Source organism: Dioszegia hungarica (assembly GCF_025882075.1).
Source record: "Dioszegia hungarica strain PDD-24b-2 chromosome Unknown MKK02contig_15, whole genome shotgun sequence".
In the NCBI taxonomy this organism is placed as follows: domain Eukaryota; kingdom Fungi; phylum Basidiomycota; class Tremellomycetes; order Tremellales; family Bulleribasidiaceae; genus Dioszegia; species Dioszegia hungarica.
The window spans coordinates 1-24,070 of record NW_026515772.1 but is presented as its reverse complement, the minus strand read 5'-3'; the positions used below and the strand labels follow the sequence as shown (position 1 = coordinate 24,070).

Here is a 24,070-nt window from a genome sequence, read left to right as displayed (position 1 = left end):
ATGGAACCCAGAAACCGCACGTACTCTACATGTATCCAAGCCATATATACCCCTTGCTACTTCGTGCTCTTCTTGCACTTTTTCTCCCTTCTTATGCTCCTGCCTCGGACGCCTTCGTCTCCGCCCCCTTCGCTGCAACTCGAGCTTCAGTCCTTCCCCTGATGAAGCTCTTGATGTCCTTGATGGGCGCACGGTGCTGGCGCTCATTCGGCTGGAGCAGCTTCGAAAGCACCGACAGCTGAAGCCCAATCTTGGTATCCGCCGGGTTGTACTCCGCCTTGATTGGCAGCCGGTAGGTATTGACGGTGAGCCGAGAGGCGTCGGCGTGATACGTGGGGGGTGGGAGGTGCTCCTCTGCATGAGGGCTATCTGGGGGAGTGATGACGATGCGGGGGATACCGAGCGGGGCTAGTCGGTTGTCGGCGTGGACCACGGCGGGCGCGGCTGTGGGAAGTAGGGGCCCAGGGGGGAGTTCCTTATCGGTCTTGGCGGGAGACAGCCACTCGAGTATTCTCTGAGTGCGGAAAGGGTAGACGTCCTCTTGTTCCTGGTCCGCCTCATACACCTCGACAGCGGGGAGGGGCTCAGCCGTGCGCGTGGGGCTCTCAGGGCCGATGGTCGACTCCGAGTCGGTATCGGATTCCGCGTCCCAGACTGCGTCCGCGTCCGACTCAAAGCATCGTGTGAACTCGTCCACCTCAGAGTAGAAAGGTGAGATATCCGAGCCGAAGGGAGGGGTAAGGTGATCGGTGAGCCCGGTGGCGGTGGGGGTGGGGAAGGTATTCGAGGAGCTTTGGCCGGCGGAGACGTTCATGATATTAGAGGACGTGTGGTTGGGTGATGGGGAACCAGGCCGACCGCTTGTATCAAGGAGGAGATGGAGTAGCTGTTTGAGGCAGGGAGGATACTGGAGATCAGTATATACTCAATAAGGCGACTCGGTATGGAGAGAGGGGGGCGGAAACGCTTACTGTGATCTGACTGGTGAACGTCGAACGCCGAGCTGAGCTTAGGGGTGATCAAGGAACAATGACGACTCAGAAAGGCAAGAGATGGCAAGCCTGGCTATCAGTCAGCTTCCGTGCAGTTCTCCTCCCATCCAGACCTACCCTATAGCCTGGCGAGGACGCTCAGAATCTCAAGAGGTTCCGAGGGGGCGTTTGCCGCTCAATACCAGGGCTCCGACAGTGCAGTGTAGCGCAGCCTGTCAGACTGTCAGCTCCAGTACAGTCCCTGAGCGATGGAGGCTCACTATGTGACCGATGCGTATGGCTCAGACGAATGAGAGGTTTCAAGGAGCGCCTTGCCGCTCAGGCCAGGGAGGGGAGACTGATGTCTGTCGGGAGCGGCGAGTCGGGACTCGGATCCGGAGGAGGTAGATGGTTGGGAAGACAAGAGGAGGCTCCTGAGCTTACAGGTAGCCAGGGCAGTTGTGCTCCTGTGACAAGAGCGGAACAAGGATGAGAGCACAAATGGAGAAAGAGAGGACGACGGACATAGAGGCTGGCCGCCGAGGAACTCCTTAAATACTTGTTAATGTTGATCGACGACGGGGCGGGATGTTTGGGTGAAGCACCTTTTCCCCCCGGCTATATGGGTGTAATGTCCGATGTGTGAGATGTGGCAGTATCTGCAATGTTCCATGGAAGTCCAATGAGAGCTGCGGTCAGCCCAATATTGCATCGCCAGGATCGAGAGCAATGGGGACAGTAAGCATCGCGGACATGCCGGATCCGAGCGCCGAGGAATGCGGTGGGAGCGACAACCTCACGGCATAAGCTGGTCGAGCTCGGTGGTCGCGAACGGTGTGATTCAAGGGGTAGGGTATGCAAGTGCTACAAAGCATTATAAGAAGTGGTATGTCTGAAGTACAATTAGGCAAAGTGAAAGGCTATGACTACCGCAACAACAAATAAAGAGAGAGAAAACTGGCTATGATGAATCTGTCTCCGACAGACTGCTTTCGCGCCGATATCCAACCCCTCCACCCACCCACTCCGCTCCAGTCCCGCGGTCCATCGCCCCATCCCCAACCTCTCCTAGCTCACACCTAGGACAGAAACCGGACCGTTGGTGCCGAAGGCCAACCCGCGGCTGGCCGACTGAAAACCACCTCGCGCCCATCGTCGACCGAATGATTGCCGCCAAAGGGTTCACGCACTTGCTGACCCTTGACGACGACCATTATGACGCCGACTTTCGCGGGGCCCTTGTTGACTCGGAGCTTATCGCGACCGTGATACTCCTTGTAGTGCTCGACGATGAGGGGTAATTTGGGTTGGACGGCGAATTTGGTAGGCGTATCGTCGCGCCGGGCCGTGTGGACGTGCGGTACGAGGGGACCGGAGGTGATGCAGCGATGAGGAGAGGAGAGTAGCGTCAGACAGTCGAAGCATGGTTTCTTCCGCTCCCGACGGGAGGAGATGGGTGTGACCCACATGGTCTCGATGTCATCCGTCCAGCATCGAGCCTTGCCCAGCAGCTCCTCGGAGGTGAGATTCCGGGTCACCCCTGCGCCCCGCTGCGGACTGTCCGGCGGGGTCACGAGGGTGCTGTCGGTAGGGCTATAGGCGCTTTTGGATAGCCCTGGGACTGTCTGTTGGCTGAGGCCCCGGTGAGCAGCCGACTTGGGTGTGCGAACCGGTAACGTCCGAGGGGGAGCATAGGGAGCGCACTTGAGATGCGTCCACTCCGTCTCGCTATCCGACGACGAGTCGCTGTCATACTCGCTAGCGAGCTCCTTGATGTATTCGCTAGAGCTGTCGCTAGCGGCGTTATCGTCTCCGCCGCCGTTGACAGTGGCATGAGCCGCGAAGGCCTGGACCGTGGGGATAGAATCGCCCTTCTCGCTGACTGCGATCTCGTTGTCCGAGTCCTCGACGATGCTGGGAAGCACCGGGCAGCTGTATATGGGGTGCATGACGAGAGGATAGGGTCTGCCGAGACGCCGTGGGGGCGGGAAGGGTCTGGGGATGGTCGGGTCCAGACGCGGGAGGAGGGCGAGGATGGTGAGTTGGAGGCCGGTCGCAGTGAAATCCCTCAGCGACATGGTGAAAGGTAGATGGAGGGAAGAGGTAGATGCGTAGATGACGGCGAGGGCGATGGATGTCCCAGCGAGCTGTGAGAAGATGGGGCCGGCGAAGTGGCGGAATGGACGATCGGCCAGGATTGGCAGGTCGTGCAGTGAATGTGGGTACCGGGGGTGGATGTAGAGGGAGACGTGGGGGTGGGAGCACTCTGTGGTATCAGCTGAGGTCCCTGGCAGACGATGCTTTGGGCACTCACCGACTCGATTGTTGGAGTCTTCTTCCTGTCCAGCCACCGGCTATCGGACGGCCGAATTGGGGACGTCGAGTCTGGGTAGCGAGGAGGACGTGAGATCGGGTCCTGGCGTGAGGACGCGTGTGGATGGGATGAACGCGTGGATGTACTGGCTGAGACATCAGTCCGAGCTCAAGCTCGCAAGGGAGGAGGGGGTGGCAATACGGCAACAGCCAATGAATGGAGGGGGGCGAGAGGAATACTCACAGCTCAACAGTCCCTAGTCGTCCAGATGTTCCTTGGGTTATTGCTGCGGTCCTGTCGATGCGCGGTCGATAAGGAAGGGGTGGATGGAGTAGGGATAGGAAGTGGATGTGCAAAGAGGTGCTGTGCGACTTATGTGATGACCCTGGAAGGTGGCTGGGCGCTGTTTACTCGCGGGGATATGGGGTGTTGACAGGCTGAGATGTTCAGCTCAAGATTAAGCTAATGCTGGTAGTATAAGGTATAGGTCGTCTGAGGAATGAAGGTGTTGGAGAGGTGAAGAATAGAAGGAGAGTAAAAGAGTAGGAGATGATATAAGAAGACTCACCTAGCCTAGTAGGAGGCGAGTAAGACAACAATCCCCCGATCCTCGCAATCATGATGCGTCACCTGAAACAAAACCTGCCTGGGCGTGGAAACACAACATCCCAGCGACAGGGGCCGAGAGTCGGTACGGCATGGGCTGCGGTCTCATCGCCCAATTCCCATTCAGAGAGAGAGGGGGAGCGTATCGGAGTGAATCATGGCGGTGCTGATAGTGAGGCCCGGACGAGAGGGACGAAGGTTGGCTGATGACGATGCCATCGAAAGATCGCCCGCCGTCCTGATACTTCGCAATCTGGCTTAGGACTAGGGCAGCGTGACCACATGATAGGTATGGCCAAGCATGGGGTCTGGGCCGGCGGGCGGAGCATGTTTGTCAGCGCGAGTAGTGAAGATGAAAATAGAGAGCAGATATAAGGTTTCGAAAGTCAACTTGAGCGCTTGAGCTCTGCTTTGCGCCTCATTCCTTAACCGGCCTTAACGCCGCATCTGAGTCCAGAGGCCTGAGGTTGAGGTCAGGCTGCATGGGTACTTACTGCATGGGTAGACTGGATTGCTCGCACACTACATACAGTCAGACCATTTAAGCAGTCTTGTCGATTACGCACCCCGCATACGACTATAGATACAAATATGGTCCATAAGTCAGACCTCGCCACCTATCAATCCTCAAAGAACGCCACCATCTCCCTCATATCCCTCACACTGAGCCCGTTCTTGGGATAACAGATGTACACTGACTCCCCTTGAGCGCCAAACTTCTCCCTAAATCCCGTCTTCTTCCGCAGCCCCATCGTACTCGCGATACTCGCGTACGTACGACTCATCATCTTGGCCCTCGCACCATGCATCCTGAATCCGGGCTGCAGGCTCTCGCTCGCGCCCGCGCCAAACGTGACGGGTCCAGTGATCGCCTCGAGCGCCTTGCCGACCGTCACGTCGATCACGCCGGAAGGGGCACCGGGGAAGTCGAGGGCCCATTTAACTTGGTGGCCGTGCGCCGGGCTGAGCTGGGCGAGAACGACGAGCGAGAAGATTTGGTCGTCCTTCTCTGCGGCAAAGTATCGCCGATGCGCCTGATCGACGAATGGTCGCACCTCCGTCATGTACATTTGCTTTCCCTTGTGCTTTCTCTCCTCCGTCCACCGCTCGATCTCGCGGTTGGCACGCGAGATGAAACCCTCGTCCAGCGTCACCTCGTGCACCTTGACACCGTCCCTCTCCGCCCTGCGTACCGCCTGCTGATCCACCTCGGGCGGATTCTCATCAACGTCCAGACGCTGCTCCTCGGCACATGTAAATGTCCGCATATTGTGCTGACGCGCAAGCACCTCCTGCACGCCCTCGCTGACCAGCATCCATATCGGCGTAAGATCCTGCTCCTTCATTTCCGCCAAGAACGCCGCGATGACCTCGGGGAATTGCGAGCGATCGCACAGCGGGTCCCCAATCATCATCGCCAGCCGCCCCTTCTGCGGCGAGTACGCAACCGCTGCCCCGTTGTAATGCCGCCAGATCGTCCACCGGTCCGCATCCAGCCAGCCGGTATTGCTCGCGTCGCCGTAGTTGTGTATGAGCGCCTCCAGCGAAGGTGCTTCCTTCCCCGTCCGAGGCCGAGTAGTGTCCGCCTCGGGATGAGGGAGGGCTGGTGGCTTCTCTGGGAGCGACTTTGGATCCCGGTGGAAGAGGGTAGCGTACCGGACGTCCCCGAGGTTGAGGAGGAGGAACACAATCCGCTCCAATCCCAGCCCCGCTCCTCCATGCGGCGCCACCCCCGCATCAAACGCGGCAAGGTACTCATCCATCCCGTCCATCACCCCCGCGGTCTTCATCTTCTCCCGTAGTTCCGCCGGATCCGTCACCCGCTGCCCGCCGGTACAGATCTCTTGGCCCCGGAAGAACATATCGAACGAGTTGGTCCATTTGGGATCGGACGGATCGAGGTGGGTATAGAATGGCCGAGCGTTCGCTGGGAACTTGTCGAGGACGTACAGATCCGAGTGGTATTTGGCTCGAACGAGCTCGCCGAGACGGATCTCGTCTGGTGTCGAAAGGTCCTCCTCGGCCACCTCCCGCCCGTCATCCCGGAGCATCTGGAGACCTTGGGTGAAGGGGATGATGGGAACCTGGTCGGGGAGGAGGAAGTCGTCCGAGGGGAATCGCTCCCGTACGACCGCGAGCTCCGGCATGGACTGCACCTGCTTGATGATGGCGACGAGGACGGTGATGAGGAGGTCCATGAGCTCAGAATAGCTCTCCCGGATCTCCATCTCGAGGTCGAGACCGGTGTATTCGGCCAAGTGACGATGGGTATTGGAGTTCTCCGCGCGAAACACCGGACCGACCTGATATCAGCTGCAGCCACGTCTCTACGCATAAAAGACTCACCTCATAGACGCGCTTCATATCCGAGGAGATAGCCATCTGCTTTGCCAGCTGGGGCGACTGCGCCAAGAACGCCTTCCTCCCAAAGTAGTTCACCTTGAACACCTCCGCCCCACTCTCTGTCGCTGCTGGCTGCAACTTGGGTGTCTGAATCTCCAGGAAGTCCCTCTTGTCCAGCTCATTCCGCCACACCCGGATGATGGCCGCCCGAATCCGGAAGAGCGCGTGGTTGGCCGGATGCCGCAGGTCTAGGATACGATGCGCGAGGCGCTGCTGCATTTGCTCGGGCGGGCGGTAGTTATCATAGTTGACTGAATGAGCCGGGGAGAGGGTATGTAGGGACTCGATGTGGAGCTCGAGGTTGGAGATGGAGGCGGAAGAGATGGGTGAGGGTGGGCGGTGAAGTGTTCCGGAGATCTGGACGAGTGACTCGACGGATACCTGCGACGCCCACTTGATCATGTGCTCAGGCACGCCGTCGCCTTGCTTCAGGACGCACTGGATGGTGTGTGTCGTATCCCGGATAAGGAGGAAGATGAGCGTCGGCGACGTCTTGCGCTGATGTACGATCCGTCCGCGGACCGTAAACCTTCCGGACCGCTCCGACTTCTCGCTCGCTAGCTCATCTAGAGTGGTCAACTCGCCATCCCGCATATCCCCTTCTCCCCACCTATTTCGCTCATCCTCCGTCTCCTCCTCTCGCGCCGCCCTATCTGCCTCCTCCCTCTTCTGCAGCCGCTCCTCCTCTTCCTTCTCTAGCCGCTCCGCCTTGTCCGCCTTCTCCTGCCGCTTGTCCAACGCGCCTTGCGAGATACCGCCCTGCTCGCTGTCGGATGATTTGCGAGAGCGGTGGGAGGAGAAGGGGTGCTTGAGAGCCTCTGTCAGCCGTGTATGAAGAGGCTTCGAGTGGTTCTCGTCAACGGGGTGGCCGTGTTCGGTCATGACGCGCCGCAATGTGGGGTTGTAGAACCAGCACCGGGAAGCCGTGATAAGTATAGAAGCAGTTGAGTGGCGAAGTGGATAAGCAAGGCGCAACGGCTTCAAGAATAGTAATCAGACTCGTACCAGGGGAGTGATGCAATGACCTCGTCGATAAGTCAAGACCGACGTCGTTAGTGAGCGGAATTCGGGCTGTCTTTCTTGCCCTCGTAGCTCCCCCTGTGCGGCAATTGACTCATCTTGCTTGGCCAGTACGCTAAAGAGGCCCGTATTGGAAGGTCGGCTTGCTCGAGGGCGTCCTTAGGCCTTATCCGTCATAGGAACATCGTAGGGCGACGTCAACATGAGCGAGAGGCATGGAGCGTCAGCAAATTTGGCCGAAGACAGGCGCAAGCAGATAACGTCATACCGGTTATGACGTAGCCGTACCCACGTGGACAGGCCTCAGCCAAACGTCCAGCTGCTTCTTCTGCCCCCATGGCCATATGTACGTCGTCTGGACCTCTCATCTATCTGTTCACCGCACCAGTCGACATGCAGTCCACCGCACAGACTACCGGCGAGGCAGCCTCCTCCGCCCCAAAGCCCTGGTTCTACTCCCGCTGGGGCCTCCACGCGAAGGCACGCACAATCCGCCTCCTCGGCGCCCCCGCTTTCCTCCTGCACAATGCTGCCCATCCTGCCGCTCCCGGTCCTGACCAGACCATCTACATCGACTCCACCCTTGGCAAATCGCGCGTCAAAAACGCGATCGGGATTTCCATCTACCGTCCCAAGTCCACCGGGGCGGTAGCAGGCGCAAAGCCGGGCGCTATGATCAATTACCACGGTGGGGGGTTCACAATCGGGTCGGCGACGGATGACTCCCGGTGGTGTAGGACGGTGTGTAATGAGCTGGGGATGGTGGTGTTCTCGGTGGAGTACCGGATGGCGCCAGAACAGCCTTTCCCTGTTCCGGGGGAGGACTGTGCGGATGCGGTCCTGGCGGTCGTAGGACGGGCGGAGGAGTTCGGGATCGATCCTGGAAACATCACCCTTAGTGGGTTTTCAGCCGGCGGGAACCTCGCCCTCACCTCCTGGGTCCTCTGCCATCAGCCTACCTCGGCGCACTGGTCCTACCCGTCCCTCCAAATCCCAAGCGGAGCTATACGCGGCCTCGTCCTCTTCTACCCCGTCGTAGACTTCTCCAAGCCCCGCGCCGAGAAGCTCGCGGAGATCCCATCCGACTATCCCGTCCTCCCCGCCTTCCTTACTCAATTATTCGACCAGTCCTACATCTACCCCATGCAGACGAGGGAACAGAGGAAAGACCTCCGGCTCTCCCCAGGCCTGATGGACGAGGCGTTACTGGACAAGTGCCCGCCGGTGCATCTGGTGGTGTGTCAGCATGACATGCTGGCGGAGGAGTCGAGGGTGTTCGCGAGGAGATTGAAGGAGAAGGGAGAGGGGAAGGTGGTGCTCCGAGAAGTGGAGGGGGAGGCGCATGGGTGGGACAAGCCGCCGGTCATCACCCCCAAACCGAGCGTGATGGTCGAGTATGGGGAGGCGGTGAGGAGTATGCGGGGATGGTCGGCGTAGGTACTCAAAGTAGCACGAGATTCAGTGGGTGTTATGCTGTTGGTATGATATAGAGGATACGGACAGTTGATAAATATGGCCTGTGTATAGATGACTGAGATAGATGTAATGTAGTAGCATGTACATAGGCCGTCTGCGCTACTACCATCGCCCGCGTGACTCCTCGTGAAAAGTCGTCAACTACCACACCGACTCGGCCTGCTCCGTCTGACTTGCCCTATCCACCCTACTCGCAAACACCCGCTTGTACACAAATCGTCGGTCATACTCCCGCATCACCTCGGCAGAGAGTACCATCCGGTCGCGTACGAGCTGGCGGAAGTGCTGCGAGAGGTACGAGAGGAGGAGGGCGGATGTGAGGTGGAGTAAGGGGGTGAGGAGCGGGTGAAGGGGGGTGAGGAGGTGGGTTTGGAGGGGGGCTGTAGGAGGGTAGGCGCTGGACTGTCAGCTCGGATGCGCAGCCCCATCGCGTCCATCAGCTTACCAGAAGAACGCAAGGCAGAAATCTGGGGGATCCCATACTCTCAGCGACTGAATGCGGTCTTCGTTTGCGTATCCCTGGGGCGGACCGCTAGACGGACGACCCAGCATCGAGCGGATGGCAGCACTAGATGTCAGCTGAGGCAGAGCGTGAACATCACAGAGCAGCAACTCACTATGAACCCTTGACAAGGAAGACTGTGACTTTCCAACCTATCCTGGCGACCTTCATGCCAGGTGTTTCATCCTTCCGCTCGGCCGGTGTGTCGGGGGTGAATGGGTCATCGGAGGATGTGGATCTCGGGGATTTGACACTTGAAGCATGGGGAGACACGGGCGTCTCTTGAGCCTACCCGGTCAGCTTTTGTCTGTCATGCGATGACAGGCAACCCAACTAACGGAGCGGAGCTGCATATCGTATGTCCGGAAGCGCGAGAACAGGTAGATCGCATTTGCCGATGCGAGCGCGAAGAGGAGCAGAGTGAACACGAACACCTGATATGTTAGCTCTCCCGAGTCCCGAGTCTCAGCACCCTCAAGCTCACCCCCCAGCCACCAAGGAACCGCTGACTCCGCTGCTCGTCCTCCCATTTGCCCCACCTCCCGCCTACACCCCGCCGCTCAGCACTCGACCGGAGTATACTCGTCTCCTCGGCTTTGGACGTCCAGAAAGACGCCGTACATAAGAAGTGGACAGCCTGTATTCCGAGCACGATGGGGTGGGCGTACCGCTCATCAGGAAGGAGATCGAGCATGGAAGTAGGGGAGAGGAGGAGGAACATGTCGACGACGTGTTGAGGGTAGTCTGCGATTCTGCCCAGTCAGCTTTCTGCTCTAGAACATCATGAAAGCGAAAGCTTACCGCTGGAATATAGATTTCTGACGGACGAAGCGCTTCTTCTTCTCGCTTGGTCCTGCGCCGCCATCTCCGTCAACGCCCATATCCCGTGTGGACGAAGACGCCGCAGCTGTCCGCGCAGCTTTGGCACTTGCGGCCATATCGAACGGTATACTCGCGCTCTTGCTCAAACCCGCTGGAGGAGTAGATAGCGCCTGCGGAGAATAGTAGATAGGTGTCCGGCGAAGATTGGCTTCTTCATTGTACTGCAGCCGGGCGGGAGGCGGGGTAGCGTATGACGTGGAGTTGGACGTGGAGGCGCGAGGAGCTCTTCGTTCTCGCTCAGAGTCGAGAGGGGCATCAGAGTGAGAAGAGGAGGGAGTGTCGGTGTCTGGGACTGGCTCGGCGAAGCGGGACTTGCGGGCCCGAGCGAGAGAACCGAGGTCTGACGAAGAAGCGGGTTTGGAGAGTCGAGAGGGAGTGTGCGCGAAGGCTGGGAGGGACCGGCGCGTTGAGCGCTGCAGAGGTGATTGTGACATCTCCACACCTCTCCTTGAGGGTGGTTGATGTGCCTTGTTGATGTGCCTTTTTGAGGGAGTTCGGCTCTGCGAAGGACGATGTGTGAAGGGAAAAGGACTAGCTGGACGTGCTCGGGCAACGATTGACTTTTGGATGACGCACGGACGTCGCGAACAGTGATGACGGTGACGAAGGAGGGTAAAGCGGTAGCGTCAAGCACCTTTCTGACGTTCTGTACATATCACTGACACTTACTCACTCATCGCTTGGCTTGCGAGCTTCACCTGCAGAGATAAGTCTGTTGTAGCCGGTACTGTCTGGGGACAGCGACCATGGTATGTCCCTCAGCCCCCTCGTCCATCCCCTCCCTCCACCTTTGTCTAGAGTACAGCTCACAACAACAGTCCAACTTCCTCCCTCTCCCTACGAAGCGCGCCACGCCTATCCCGGACCTAGGACCCAAGATTCTGAGCTACATAACCAACAACTTCCGGGATGCTCACCCCGAGGCGTTCAAGCGGGACGTGGAGCAATTTGTGGCGCTGAGGAGGGAATGGGTGGAGGGAAAGGGAGAAGCGCATCCGGAGGGTGTCAAGGGGCTGATGAGGTGAGTCCTTATCTACACTAGCTGTGCCAAAGCGATACCCGAGGGGTAATGCTGACTCTTTAGATATCACGCTCAGCTGGCTTTCCTGGTCACCAAATTCCCTCGAGATGTGAGCTGAAAGCGTCGTACGACTGAGAGGTCAGACCGGATCAAGCTCATACGTACAGATTGGCGTCGCCTTCTCTTATCATACACCCTTTCCCCCTGCCTTCTCCATCACCCCCGACGCACCCATGCCCCTCAACTCACTCACATTCGAACGAGCCGCGGTGCTGTTCAACGTGGCCGCTCTTTACGCTAGCATGGCAGCCGCGGAGAGACGAGCTGAGCTAGAGGGCATAAAGCGGGCACTGGGGTATCTCACGGTCAGTTGAATGACCCGCGTGTGTGTGAGAGCATGGCAGCATAGCTGACATACCATCAGTCCGCAGCCGGCGTCCTGTCGTTCTTGATCACCTCGGTGCTCCCTACACTGAAGAACGAGCTTCCGACCCCAAATGCTGCGGGATACGATATGACCGAGTCATTCCTCGCTGCTGTGCGGGAGTTTATGCTTGCTCAGGCACAAGAATGTTTCTGGCAACAAGCAGTCATGCGTGAGTTGGCAAGGACGAGAACTGAGCGTGGCGTCTTCCAGCAGCTCACTCCGCGCAGAGGGATCGTACAAAGATCCGATAGTCGCAAAGCTGTCGATGAAGGTGAGCTTATCCTGCTGCCAGAAGTCAGTGAGGACAGCTGGACTCATGTTATAGGTATCGGAATACTATAAATCCGCCCTGACATCAGCCAATAATCCAGAATACCCATCCGCAGCCTTCTTGCCAACAGTGAGCTGCCCATTTCGCAAGGCTCAATCCTGAAATCAAGCTGATAACCGAGAATTGGACCACCCACATCACCATCAAGCAGCTCCATTTCGAAGCGGCCGCGCAGTATCGCATGTCCAAGGACGACGTCAACAAATCGCGGTATGGGGTGGAGATATCCAGATTGAGAGTTGCGGAGGGATTGGCGAAGAAGGGATTGAGCAATACAAGAGGAGTGGCGGATTCGGTAGTGAGCGACCTGAAGGTAAGCTGCTTCGTCTAGGGTACATGGGCAGACACTCGAAAGCTGACTGGATAGGATCTCCAAAACGCAGTCAAGACCGCTCTCGAAAGAGCAACACGAGAGAACGATCTGATATACGTCTCGCCCGTTCCACCTGCCAACCAGCTCGACCCGATAAATGGCGCCGGCATGGTCAAGCTCGCTACGCCACACGAGATCGCTGAGCCGGTCGAATGGTTGATGAAAGGCGGAGCGGGGATCGGACCCTTGTTCAGTGGGCTGGTACCGTACGGGGTCCATCTGGCGCTCAGTGAGCTCCTTCGCTCGGATTGCTTCTGCGGAGAAAGCGCTGACACTGTAGGCGTTTACGACGATCGGAAAGATACGCTCGTCCGAGAGCTCGATAGTCGGCGAGAAGAGCTGGATGGCCTAGCAGCGAGCACACTCCAATCGCTCAGCCTACCAGGGACGATCCAAGCCCTAGACAGGCCGGTCGGACTCCCGCCTAGTCTGCTGAAGAAGGCGGAGGAGGCAGATGCTGGCGGTGGCACAAGGCGGATCGAGGGGTTGCTGGATGAGGTGGCGAGGCTGTCAAAGGCAAACCGGAAACAGCTCGAAGAGGTCAGCTTTCCACCCAACATGGTAAGTTCTTGGCAGCGAGCTGACATCCTATAGGCCATGGACATCCTAGATGAGGAGGCGACAGAATATGATACCCTACTCGAGCGACGACCTGACATGGCCAACTCGAGACCGCCATCACATATTGCTAATTCGGGGTTGATCCAGACTGCCCAGCAGTACGAGTCTACGATGAAAGCCGCTGGGGATAGCGATGCGACGGTGAGGAGGAAATGGGAGGAATGGGAGTCGAGAATAGCTGTATTGGCAGACGAGGTGAGCTGATAATGTTCCTTTGACCATGCACCACGCGGTGACCACAGGGCTGTAGCTGAAACAGCAGGACGACCTGAAAGACTACATCCCCTCCACGACTTCGCCTACCTCACTCCCCTCGTCTGTCCGCCCGCTTCGTGCCTCGCTCGAGGAGCTAGACGACCGAATAGCGAATCGACTCCGGATCATCCAGGAGGCACGAGGCCTGGCGCATGGGGACGATATCAGACCGCAAGTACTGGCTGAGGCGAGCCGGATGGCGCATGGAGGTAGTGGCGATGTAAAACCCGAGTGGTTTGAGGGCATATTCGAGAAGGCTTTGGAGAAGTATGAAGGAGTACGAGCGGACATGGCGAGGGAGGGTGGGAAGCAGGAGGCTCTGCTGGAGCGAATCAGAGTGAGCTGCCTAGTCTTGCCGCCCGAGTATAGTGCAGACCAGCTGACAAAAACAGGTACAAAACGAGACGTTCCTCTCTGAGCGGAAAGACGACCCTCGCGTCCGAGCTCGCGAGCAGGCACTACAAGAGATGGATATGGCGTATTGGAAATGGCGCGAGTTGATTGAGAATCTCACGGAAGGTGTGGGGTTCTACAATAATCTGTCAGAGATATTGAGGGGGTTCAAGGTGGCGTGTGGGCAGTTCTTGAACTCGCGGAGAGCGGATGTTGGGTGAGCTACGATCTCTATAGTCCATGGGCTCATTTTTGTGTTTCGAGGCTCTGAGAGTTTAAGCTGACTCATGTAGGCAAATCACGAATGGGATGCAGCAGATGGGAGTCGGACAGCAACGTCCTCAGCAGCCGCCTCAGCAACATCAGCAGCAACAGCCACAACACCATCAGCAACAATATCATCAGCAACAGCATGACCAGCCATCATATTCGGATCATCAACAGCCCTCACCATCACGCCATGGACAATATCAGCCGGAACCATCCTACCACCAGCCTTCAGGCTACACCTCCTCTCCCCCGCCATCCCGCGCTCCCCCTCCGCAAAGCCACCACTCCCCGCCCTCTCAGCAACGCGCCACTTTCCTCCCCCATCCCTCTTCCGCAACGTGGCAGGACGCACCTGACTTTCTGCCTCCACCACCACCGCAACCTATCCTTCGATCGGGCGGGATACCTGCAGCTGCACCATCCAGGCATAGCTACGATGCGCCGGCCGGTCTGGACACACCGAAAAGGGTTACCCGGAGTCAAGCGAGTAAAGGTCCAATAGGTGATGCCGAGCGGAATCCATACAAGGGGAACGCGACGAGTAGGAGGGGCGGGGGCGTAGTATAGGCCTAGGCCGTAGATGTTGGATGCATGTCACCCAGGAGCTGAGCTAGGGGGAACATCATGTGCTCTACGTCATTGTCTGAAACGCGTTAAAAGTGCCACAAAAGGGAATCGAGAGAGCTTAATTAGCGAGGAATGCACCGACGCGTTGTGGGACCCTCTTCCTCCCATCTGGCACTCTGCATTGCATATAGCTTATCTGCAACGTAACAACAAGGAGGCCCCGCTAGTATCGCCTATCTCTTGCGCAGGACTGCGCGAAAAGGAAGCATAGAAACTGTCCACTCGGACCTCGTTCCCCCGCTCAATACCCCTTCCCCGCCTAGCGTTCCAGGGCTCCACTTCTCATCACCCATCCTTCCGCATTCCACACCTTTCGACCGCACACTATGTCCTACCGACCCCAACAGCAACAAGGCGGCCAGCCCGGGCCCTCCTATCCGACCTCACAAGCGCAGCAGGCCCAAGCGCAAGCTCAAGCGCAAGGAATGGGCCGATCGTCCCCGCTCCCGCCCCTCCCCCAACTCGCCCAGAACAACCTCGGTCAACCCGGCTCCAACACCGGCGGCGGTAACGTCCCCTCGTCACAGCATCAGCAGCAGCAGCAGCAGCAGCAACAGCAGCAGGGAGGAAGTAGTAATGCGCTCCATCCCTCAACGTCTGGTGGGTCCGTGTCTGGCGCGTCGGGCGATAAGGGCCCGGACTATGTGTATTTCGAGCGAAAGCCGGCACTGTTTGGGGAGAACACGGCTGGGAAGGCGATGGCGGCCAAGATGAAGCTTGAGCTGTTTTATAAGGAGGCAGTAGAGGGTGTAGTGGGCAGGAAGGAGAGGTGAGTTCGGGTCTACGTCGAGTGCGGAAGGGCGTGTGCTGATGATGTAGGCGTACGACGCTGGATAAGCAGCTAGCCGCAGAGGTGTCCACGCCTGATACTCTCAAGGCGAGGCAATTGCTAGCTCTGGGAAGAAGGGAGAGCAAGTGAGTTGAATGCCGTGTTGTTATCCCTCGGATGTAGCTGACCGTTTCAGTTATCTTCGACTCCGCCGGACCCGTATTGGACTCGAGGACTTCAAGACCGTCAAAGTCATCGGTAAAGGCGCCTTCGGAGAAGTCAGGCTCGTGCAGAAGGCCGATACGGGCAAGATCTACGCCATGAAGACATTGCGGAAGAATGAAATGTTCAAGAAGGATCAGGTGAGCTAGTCAGGCGCGCTGAGAGCCTACGAGCCGTAAGCTGATACAGGCAGCTTGCACACGTACGAGCCGAGCGTGATGTCCTGGCTGAGAGTAATTCTGCCTGGGTCGTTCAGCTTTACTACTCGTTCCAGGACAGCCAGTACTTGTACTTGGTGATGGAGTTCTTACCTGGAGGAGACTTGATGACTATGTGAGTTGACCAATTGACAGCAGGGGGCTCTGCTGCTTCAATATCGCAAGCTTAAACTGGCAGGTTGATCAAGTACGATACCTTTTCGGAAGACGTCACTAAGTTCTATATGGCGGAATGTATCTTGGCCATCGAGGCGGTCCACAACTTGGGCTTCATCCATCGGTTAGTCAGCTGGCGGCTTTGGATTGCGCATTGCACAACCAGATAGCTGACCATTTCAGTGACATCAAACCCGACAACATCCTCATCGATAGTCTCGGCCATATCAAGCTATCCGATTTCGGCCTCTCGACCGGTTTCCACAAGCAACACGACTCCGCCTACTATCAGCGCCTCCTCGGCACTGGCGACCCAAACGCGACCACCAACAACCGCGCTTCGCTACAGCAGAGCGGGACGGGTGTAGGTGGCGCGGCGGGCGCGCGCAATAGTGTCATGGTCAACGCCATCAACCTGACCATGACGAGCAAGAACGATATTGCGACTTGGAAGGCCAACAGACGGAAGTTGGCGTACTCGACGGTCGGAACTCCAGACTATGTCAGTTGGATACCTTGTTCCGTCGATAAGGTGAATAAGCTGACAAGCCAGATTTCACCCGAGATCTTCTTGCAACAGGGCTATGGGAAGGAATGCGATTGGTGGTCTCTCGGTGCGATCATGTTTGAATGTCTCGTTGGTGAGCTGGATAATACCGTCTGAATTCTTTGAGAACTACAGCTAATGCAAAGGCTACCCCCCTTTTTGTTCCGAGAACGCGCACGATGTCTACCGCAAGATCATCGAATGGCGATCTCACCTCTTCTTCCCGGATGACGTTCATCTCAGCCGGGAAGCAGAAGACCTTATTCGCAGGATGCTGTGCGAGGCAGACAGGCGATACACCGTGGAGCAGCTCAAGGCCCATCCGGTAAGCTGTCAGACGCACAATCAGCAGCGGAAAGCTGACTTCATAGTTCTTCTACGGCGTAGACTGGGCAACGATCCGCGATATCGATGCCCCCTTTGTCCCCCATCTGCGGTCCATCACCGACACCTCCTACTTCCCTACAGACGAGCTGGACCAGGCATCCGAGATGCCCACAGGCCCAGAGTCGGGGGCGGACGCAAAGAAGGATCTGGCATTCTTGGGGTATACGTGAGTTACGCATCTCGTCTTTTGCAGGAACGTGAGCTGATATTCGTGCAGGTTCAGGAGGTACGAAATGTTGTAAGGACTGTTGCAGGACGAGCGAGACCGATGGAGGAGGAGAGCAGTGGTGTACTTGAGGCTTACGTTTGGCTCAAGCCTGGGATGAGATGCATCGGCACAGTGCCCATTTCCAAGATCATACGTCTCCATCATCCTCATGTTCCGGCACCTGCGGCGCATCCGCCATCCTTCCTTGTCCCACTACCGCCATTGGACTACCTGCTTGCGCGCCGACCATGACCGTCTTTGGGGACGGAGGGCTCTCGTACAGACGTGGCGAGCTGAGCTGGAAGGGCGAGCTCACGCGTTCGACGTTGCGAATCTGCACGAGACGGGCGATGTTCGGGTCCGGGCTTGAGACTTGTGATGACCTGGAGCTGAGATTTGGTGTAGCGCCCAGGCTGGTCTCACTGTACGAAGCCTGGGATGGAGGGGCAGCAGTACCGGGTACTTCTCCTCTTTGAGACGGGTCTCGTGGTGGTTGGCTAATCTCGAAAGTCGGTGCAGACTGCTGTGCCTCCCCTTGGACGATTCCGACATCTGCAATGGCTTGCCGTAGTGCCGCACCGGACTCGTCGATGGAGTGCAGGAATCGGAGGAGCTCCTTCGAGAGATGGTACTCCTTCGCTTCGATCGCTAGGCGTAGAAGCCGGATTGCATCCTGCAATATCAGCCGAGATATCTTTTTCGCTTCGCACAGAGTGTAGCTCACCTTGGCATCGTCCAGCTCCTCCAAGTTCTGCAGTACTAAGAGGTAACTCGCAGCAGTCCGCCACTTTCCCAACTCCAAACACCGCTCAAAGAGCTCCCTCGGACTCCCGACAATCGCAAACAGCTTCTCCCAGCGGTCGACCTCCGTCTTCCTCGCACACCCTACCACAACATCCATCGCCTCGGGAAAGTGATCCAGAAACTCGATCGTGCGTCGGAGCTGTCCCGGAGTGCCGGGAATATCCACCTCCGCGTTGTCCAGCTCATCCTCCAAGACCGAGTGAAGCAGGATTTCGAGCGAGTGCGCAAAGTATACGATGGACGAGTAATTGGATGCGAACGTTAGAGCGCGATGTAGCGGGGAGCCGGAGGTATTGGAGAGGTGATATCGCATAAATTGGGGTAGGAAGAGGTGGGTTCCGGTCTGGATCTTGAAAAGGTTGAAGGGGAGTGACCGGGTCGAGGTCTCGTAGTCTACGCCGATGACTATTCCCTTATCCATCAAAATAGCTGGCATATGATCAGCTAACGCCCCTACAAGGTCTCTGTGAAGGCTGCAACTCACAAAGTGGGTAAAAGTCCAAATCTAGATAGACACTCTCCTTGACCGTCTCATACGCGTCCCTCCCTTCGTCCAGTCTCGTTCCCTCAATTGTCAACGCGTCTAGCCATACCCGCATTCCCTTGCCGTCATAGCCCCAGAGCGAGTTCTCAAGCGTCCCAATCCCGTGCAGATGAGTCCAGTATGACTCGATCCGATCCGCCAAGACTTGGAGGTCGTATCGCACTTCGTCATTGCCGGCTCGCCTGGGTCTGAGGAGGACTAGCCGACCGTCGATAAGGAAGATGATGGTCGCTACGATCAGGTCGTCCACGGGATCGCCCAGACCTGAGAGCTCGGTCAGAACGTCTCTTCGGGCACGGAGGGATCACACTTACGTTTCTGGGCTTCTGGGATCAGCCAAGACAGAGCTCGTACCCGGCTGGGCACCTGGACTATGCCAGCGAAGGATATGCTGCCGCAGAGGTGTACCTTGATCGTGTCCTTGGTAGGGACGATCAGAAAGTGGTATAGTGTGTTGTCGGCTGTGTAGACGAGGAGCGAGTTGTCCAAAAGCGACATGACGAGCACGGGCGAAGGTAAGATCTGCGAGTGTAGAATGTTGACGTCTGCCAGATCAAAATCGCGAGAGAAGAGCCGAATCTGATCGTCAGCGCAAAGAAAGGGCATACTAGCGGGGAACTCACCTGGTATGATTTGTCTACCTCGATAGCGGCTACTAGGACGTGGTGGAACCACAGCAGCCCACCCCGGACGACAAAGTCTTTTTCTTGCCTTTCATCAGCGAATAGCTTCCACCTGCCCGAGACAGTGGAGTAGTTGGTCAAGCCCCTTCGACCGGCGATGGCGATCAGCGTCCCATCTGTCGATATGGACGCATACCGGATTGGCCAATTGATCGAAATGTAGTCGCTTGGTATCTGATCATCAGCTGTCTGGCTAGCATTCCGGCCGTTTGAGAACTCACCTTGATATGCTGCCAAACGTCCGACTCTGGGTTGATTACGCTCATGTCCGGCTGATCTGCGCCTCGATACACCAGGACCCGATCATCCATCTGCAAGAAGGCATAGCGAGTATTATCGGGCGAGTGCTGACCGGTTGTCGCGCTTTTCGCGAACGGTATTGAATAGATTTGATGAGGGGGATGCGCGAGGGCGAAGAGCTCGACATTTCCTGGTGCCCAGAACTGTCATCAGCTTCATTGTAAGGGATGGACCTACGATATCCAGCACACCGCCCATGAATCCATCATCCACCGCATCGCTATCCAGGCTGAGACCCCAGCCGTTCAGCCGCCCGCTGACGCTCCATACCGCCCATCCGTGCTCGTACCCCACAGCCAAAGCGTACCCATCCGACGTCCACGACAGAGACGTGACGCCTCCAGGAGACGTGTGAAGGTTTGCTGCGTGCTTGAAATCGAGGGTATGTGATGCTCGAGGAGCGGCAGGGAAGTTTGGGAGAGAGATGACGCTGATGTTGCCTCTGAATGTCAGTAAGGGGGATGCACATGAGCTTACCCAGCTGTACCGACTGCTACCAGACCAAATTTCCCGTTGACGGCGGCAGTCACAGCCTTGTCTAGATCTGCTGTAGATTGAGCAGCCTCGGCGTCCTTCTCGTACAGCCCGAGGGCTTGCAGACCGCTTGCGGCAGGATCCTTGCGCGGTTGAGGGGGATATATCGCGACACCGGTGAACTTGGATGACAATGGTTGGGAGTGAGACGCTGCCGGTGATAGGGGTAGTGTATTCAGTGGGCTAGATATTGGCGTACTCTGCACAGTCAGCCCGAGTATGGTGGCGTCCCGAGGGATTGAACCTACCGCTTTCCTGGTCACCGTGTGCATACCCCATACTCGCCCATCATCCATCACCATCGTGTATAGGACCGGCGTACCCGGCGTCCTCGAGAGCTTGATAGAGAGCGGTACCGGCGGTGCCCCTTGACACTGCATCCACTCCTTCGCCTTCACCAGATCCCAGATCTCGCACTCGTCCTGTTCCGGCCCATCCCCGTCCAGCGGCGGAGGCGGGAAGTGAGAGTTCGGTGGTGCGATAAGCTGGCTAGGGATAGGGTAGGGCACGGTGAGGATCGAAGGCGGGCTCTTGAGAGTGATGAGGAGCGAATGTGACTGAGCGAAGAGGGATTGAGGGTGGCCCATGATGAAAGCTGCACCGAGGGAGCGCAGAGTCCAGCCCATGAGAACATCGCCTTCACCGGGACCGCCGTTGGCCGGGAAGAGAGACGATGGGGGATGAGCGTAAGCAGCTCGAGCAGTCGGTGTGAGCTGATACAACAGCAGGTGAGACGTAGTGGTCTATGAGATCAGCTACGAACAAAGCCAATGACACCTTTAGATGACTGACCAGGATGAAAATGCCTCGGCCGTCATGCGCCCAGAAGACGTCCTGATTGGCGCCCCACCGCTCTAGGCTTTTTGATGAGCGTACCAGACAAGCCTGTAGGACCGTAGGCTGATGATTAGCATCAAGCTCCCTCGGTCAAGCGAGCTGCTAGTGCTCACTCGAACATCCCAAACGCCTAGACTCGACTTTGAGAGCGAGGCGAAGAAGTTCCCCTTCCTGTTTTGGCGAAGCTGTATTACTGGCTCATGGTCCAGGGGAGCAGGAAGACTGAGTAGCCTTGCCGCTGTCACTGGCCAGTACATGCTGGTGATACCAAAGTAGGTGGACAACGCTATCTTATCACCTTGTCTCGGCTGGAGCTCGGATGACCCATGCCGGCATCGCAGCTGTAGCAAGGCTATGGCGCGATGGCTCTTCTGTGGTCCAGATGGAAGCTCGTGACCCACCACAAAGAAGGGCGTGAGCGCAGCTCATGACTAGCATTACATCTCTGGCCATGGAGCCTACCCAAACGTCTCACGAAATCTCTATTGCTCCGGTACGCCCAAAGACGCCAACAGAGCCTCACATTCCGGCGTGAGCTCCCCCGTCAAGCACTGCATCAACTTCAATAGCGCCGCCTCATCCCCATCCGCCCCGGCATTGAGAGCAGCATCGATCACGCCCAGATCCGTGTCCGTGCTCGTATCTGCCGGGGCAGTACCGTCGTCCGCCGGTGCCGTCGCTGTCGTGATGGACACGCCGAGCGAGTCGATACTGACGAGGGAGAGCGAAACCCGAGTTGAAGCGTCCGGCGGGGTGGAGGAGCCGATAATGTAGTTGCTGGGGTCGATAGAGAGGTAGAGAGGGGATGAGGTCTTGAGGGCGGAGAAAGACCCAGTGAGGGCTCCCGGAATTCCGGCGTAGGACCATATGGTCGTTTGGGTTTGATGGTCTGCCGGCGAACCGAGGTCGCTTGTCTTGACGCCACGAATGAGGAAAGATCTGCTCTGTCAGCTTGAGTACCTTGCCGTTTGAGAGACAGTACTCACGATGATGATGTGGTACTTGACGGCCCGCTTGTTGCCCCGAAGTAGTATAGTCCATCCGAGGTATACAGCCGGACCTGAGTGGATACCGTCGTTGACGCGGGCACCGCGAAAGTGGCTGCCTCTCCCACGTTCTGCTTGATTAGCTCGAGATCACGAGCATTCGTTCGATCCAGCCGCAGATGGAAGAGGCTCACGGATGTGACTCTGAACGCATTCTTCCCAGAGTCAAATGCGATATACGTTTCGCCTGCTCGCCGACCCATACCGCCTAAAGTCGCCTGCATGACAGTGTTCTGCGTACCGCTCCGCTCGGACGCGCGAGGCTGAAAGGCATCTGACAGTCAGCTACTAGACTACCGTTCTCAGCTGGAAGGCACGAACGATATCTTGGCGTCCCTATTCTTTCTGGCTGCTTCGGAGAAGAGGCCTGTCTGACCCGCGCGCCGTTTGAGATAACCTCTACGTTCGAGGTGGCAGTGCCGAGCGACAATGCTAGGATGTGCGACGAGGCCAGAAGGCAGACCGAGTACCATAGTCGGGCCAGCATGTTGCTTGAGGTCGAGTCGGGTGGTGCAGAGGCGACGAGGGGTCAGTACGGGCCAAGGGGATTACTGGAGGATTGTGAGTGTGAAAGTGAACAGCTATTGGTATAGTCCGCTATGCAGCGCGATCTGTCGACTCTACTGTCATTCTGCCATCCAGGCACCATCTCATGCAGGTCGTAAGGCTCACAATACGTTCAGGAATAGGAAGATGGGGCATGTCATGTTCAGGTAGGTTCAACAGATCTGGCACCAGCCAAAAGTTCGCGTTTCACATGGATCACATGGACATGCCGTAAACGATATCGGACGCGTCTCTTGATCAGCTCTCGATGTTAACTGCAGTCTTGCTGGCCCGATGCTGCAAGTCGTAGCGCATGTCTCGCACCCTCGTAGCTCCGAGAGGGCTGACGCTATGCGCTATGAGCTACAGGCTGGAAGGACCGCGCTTCTAGCTGTACGTTTAGAGAGAGGGCTGGGAAAGGTAGTTCGCCTCACGCCACTTAGCCAGACGCGACTGATTTTCGTCACGGTCTGCCAAGCACGCGTTTCAGATCAGGGATGTTCAGGCACTATCAGATCGCCGCTGGCCAGCATCAGATCCGCCCAATTTATGGCTGCACGTCGTAACTTTGGCTCGAGGTCTTGCACAGGGGAGCGAGCACTGATGCCTGAGCAAGCTGACGGCTTCTCGTCTGTACTCTATCTCGCAAATAGTATAGCAGGTCAAGCTGTCAAGGCTGCTTTCGCCCCCTCTCCACCTCCTTCCCCATCGGCGCCGGCTCGCCAAACACGCTCTTTTGCTACCACGCTCTCTCGTGCCTGCAACGCTTCCGAGCCAAATCCGTCCGCACCCTCAATCTTGACCTTAGAACACATCGACGAACTTGCACGATATAAACGACTATAATGATATCCCTCCCCCAAGCGCTGTGCGCGATCCTGTCTCTCGCAATTTCAGCTCGGGCAGCCGGTGCCGGCGGCGCTGTCATCGCCGTGCGACCAGAGTCAGACGAGTGAGTCTCTGGACTATCAGATTTGCTCGAGACACCCTTACCGCGTAGCTGACATGCCAGACTCATCGCTCCCAATCGGTACATCGTCGAGTTTGATACATCGGTGCATCTCCAACAAGCTGGTCTTGCCAAACGGGATCACGACGTGAGTCGGCCCGTGTTTCTGGTCCGTAGACCAAACATGAGAATAGCTGACCTTCCAGCCACACGAGCGCTTCTACCAGCACCTGAAGGAGCGGGATGTCGCGTTTGACATCCACGCCGAATACAAGAGCAAGGGGACTTTTGTGGGCGCGTCGGTTCAGGTAGCCTCGGCGGGCGATCTGGACAAGTTGTCGTCGGCCGAAGGGGTTCTAGTGAGTTCATACCGGCAGATCTGGTGTCTTCGAGACGAGCCAGAAGTGACGCTGACGCGCTAGAACATCTATACTGTTTCTCGTGTCGACCTTCCATCACCCAAAATTCTCGACATCTCATCGTCCTCAAACCCGGTCCCCGTTTCCGCTAAGAACTCCTCTGCGTCCCTTCATTCCCGCTCTACCGACTCCGGCCACTACAGCACCTACTCCCAACTCCCCATGATCCAGGCGGACCTTGTCCACCGCAACAAGAACACCGGATCAGGCATCAACATCGCCATCATCGACACCGGCATCGACTACAACCACCCCTCTTTCGGCTCCTGCTTCCGCACGCCTGGATGCAAGGTGCAGAAGGGGTACGACTTTGTTGGGGACGCCTTTACGGGCAGCAACACCGCCGTGCCGGACGACGACCCGTACTCTACCTGCAACTTCCACGGCACGGCGGTGGCGGGGCTGCTGG

At 57.3% G+C, this 24,070-nt stretch overlaps 9 protein-coding genes across 9 annotated transcripts; 4 read left to right on the top strand and 5 right to left on the bottom strand.

Moving 5' to 3' along the window:
* Window positions 1-91: 91 nt before the first annotated feature.
* MKK02DRAFT_37881 (uncharacterized protein) lies at window positions 92-814 on the bottom strand (the record flags this gene model as incomplete). The annotated part of the gene is made up of 1 exon (XM_053089819.1): window positions 92-814. One exon carries the CDS (start codon window positions 812-814, stop codon window positions 92-94), a length of 723 nt encoding a protein of 240 aa, XP_052944127.1.
* Window positions 815-2,050: 1,236 nt separating this feature from the next.
* On the bottom strand, window positions 2,051-3,905 carry MKK02DRAFT_37880 (uncharacterized protein; the record flags this gene model as incomplete). Its single annotated transcript, XM_053089818.1, has 2 exons — window positions 2,051-3,237; window positions 3,854-3,905. The coding sequence occupies 2 exons, from the start codon at window positions 3,903-3,905 to the stop codon at window positions 2,051-2,053; spliced, it is 1,239 nt and encodes a 412-aa protein (XP_052944126.1).
* A 606-nt stretch (window positions 3,906-4,511) lies between these two features.
* MKK02DRAFT_16764 (uncharacterized protein) lies at window positions 4,512-6,888 on the bottom strand (the record flags this gene model as incomplete). The annotated part of the gene is made up of 2 exons (XM_053085682.1): window positions 4,512-6,194; window positions 6,238-6,888. 2 exons carry the CDS (start codon window positions 6,886-6,888, stop codon window positions 4,512-4,514), a joined length of 2,334 nt encoding a protein of 777 aa, XP_052944125.1.
* An 819-nt stretch (window positions 6,889-7,707) lies between these two features.
* MKK02DRAFT_37878 (Alpha/Beta hydrolase protein) lies at window positions 7,708-8,751 on the top strand (the record flags this gene model as incomplete). The annotated part of the gene is made up of 1 exon (XM_053089817.1): window positions 7,708-8,751. The coding sequence occupies one exon, from the start codon at window positions 7,708-7,710 to the stop codon at window positions 8,749-8,751; it is 1,044 nt and encodes a 347-aa protein (XP_052944124.1).
* A 180-nt stretch (window positions 8,752-8,931) lies between these two features.
* MKK02DRAFT_16844 (uncharacterized protein) lies at window positions 8,932-10,608 on the bottom strand (the record flags this gene model as incomplete). Its single annotated transcript, XM_053085695.1, has 7 exons — window positions 8,932-9,187; window positions 9,236-9,358; window positions 9,408-9,580; window positions 9,631-9,726; window positions 9,777-10,044; window positions 10,094-10,397; window positions 10,509-10,608. 7 exons carry the CDS (start codon window positions 10,606-10,608, stop codon window positions 8,932-8,934), a joined length of 1,320 nt encoding a protein of 439 aa, XP_052944123.1.
* A 312-nt stretch (window positions 10,609-10,920) lies between these two features.
* On the top strand, window positions 10,921-14,432 carry MKK02DRAFT_34392 (intracellular transporter; the record flags this gene model as incomplete). Its single annotated transcript, XM_053088931.1, has 14 exons — window positions 10,921-10,923; window positions 10,993-11,195; window positions 11,259-11,304; window positions 11,363-11,560; window positions 11,620-11,791; window positions 11,850-11,893; window positions 11,948-12,022; window positions 12,075-12,266; window positions 12,321-12,555; window positions 12,607-12,866; window positions 12,921-13,142; window positions 13,210-13,539; window positions 13,595-13,812; window positions 13,889-14,432. 14 exons carry the CDS (start codon window positions 10,921-10,923, stop codon window positions 14,430-14,432), a joined length of 2,742 nt encoding a protein of 913 aa, XP_052944122.1.
* A 386-nt stretch (window positions 14,433-14,818) lies between these two features.
* Window positions 14,819-17,033, top strand: MKK02DRAFT_34391 (putative serine/threonine-protein kinase orb6; the record flags this gene model as incomplete). The annotated part of the gene is made up of 10 exons (XM_053088930.1): window positions 14,819-15,261; window positions 15,312-15,407; window positions 15,458-15,623; window positions 15,677-15,816; window positions 15,880-15,981; window positions 16,041-16,359; window positions 16,411-16,498; window positions 16,551-16,729; window positions 16,776-16,957; window positions 17,009-17,033. 10 exons carry the CDS (start codon window positions 14,819-14,821, stop codon window positions 17,031-17,033), a joined length of 1,740 nt encoding a protein of 579 aa, XP_052944121.1.
* Window positions 17,034-17,147: 114 nt separating this feature from the next.
* On the bottom strand, window positions 17,148-20,958 carry MKK02DRAFT_16951 (RIC1-domain-containing protein; the record flags this gene model as incomplete). The annotated part of the gene is made up of 12 exons (XM_053085711.1): window positions 17,148-17,310; window positions 17,521-17,672; window positions 17,724-18,232; window positions 18,288-18,611; window positions 18,662-18,926; window positions 18,971-19,204; window positions 19,252-19,473; window positions 19,508-19,772; window positions 19,808-20,064; window positions 20,113-20,607; window positions 20,657-20,764; window positions 20,815-20,958. 12 exons carry the CDS (start codon window positions 20,956-20,958, stop codon window positions 17,148-17,150), a joined length of 3,138 nt encoding a protein of 1,045 aa, XP_052944120.1.
* A 2,180-nt stretch (window positions 20,959-23,138) lies between these two features.
* On the top strand, window positions 23,139-24,054 carry MKK02DRAFT_28101 (uncharacterized protein; the record flags this gene model as incomplete). The annotated part of the gene is made up of 4 exons (XM_053087488.1): window positions 23,139-23,245; window positions 23,306-23,390; window positions 23,449-23,601; window positions 23,665-24,054. Coding segments are annotated over 4 exons (735 nt in total), but the record flags the coding sequence as incomplete, so codon positions are not given.
* Window positions 24,055-24,070: the final 16 nt, after the last annotated feature.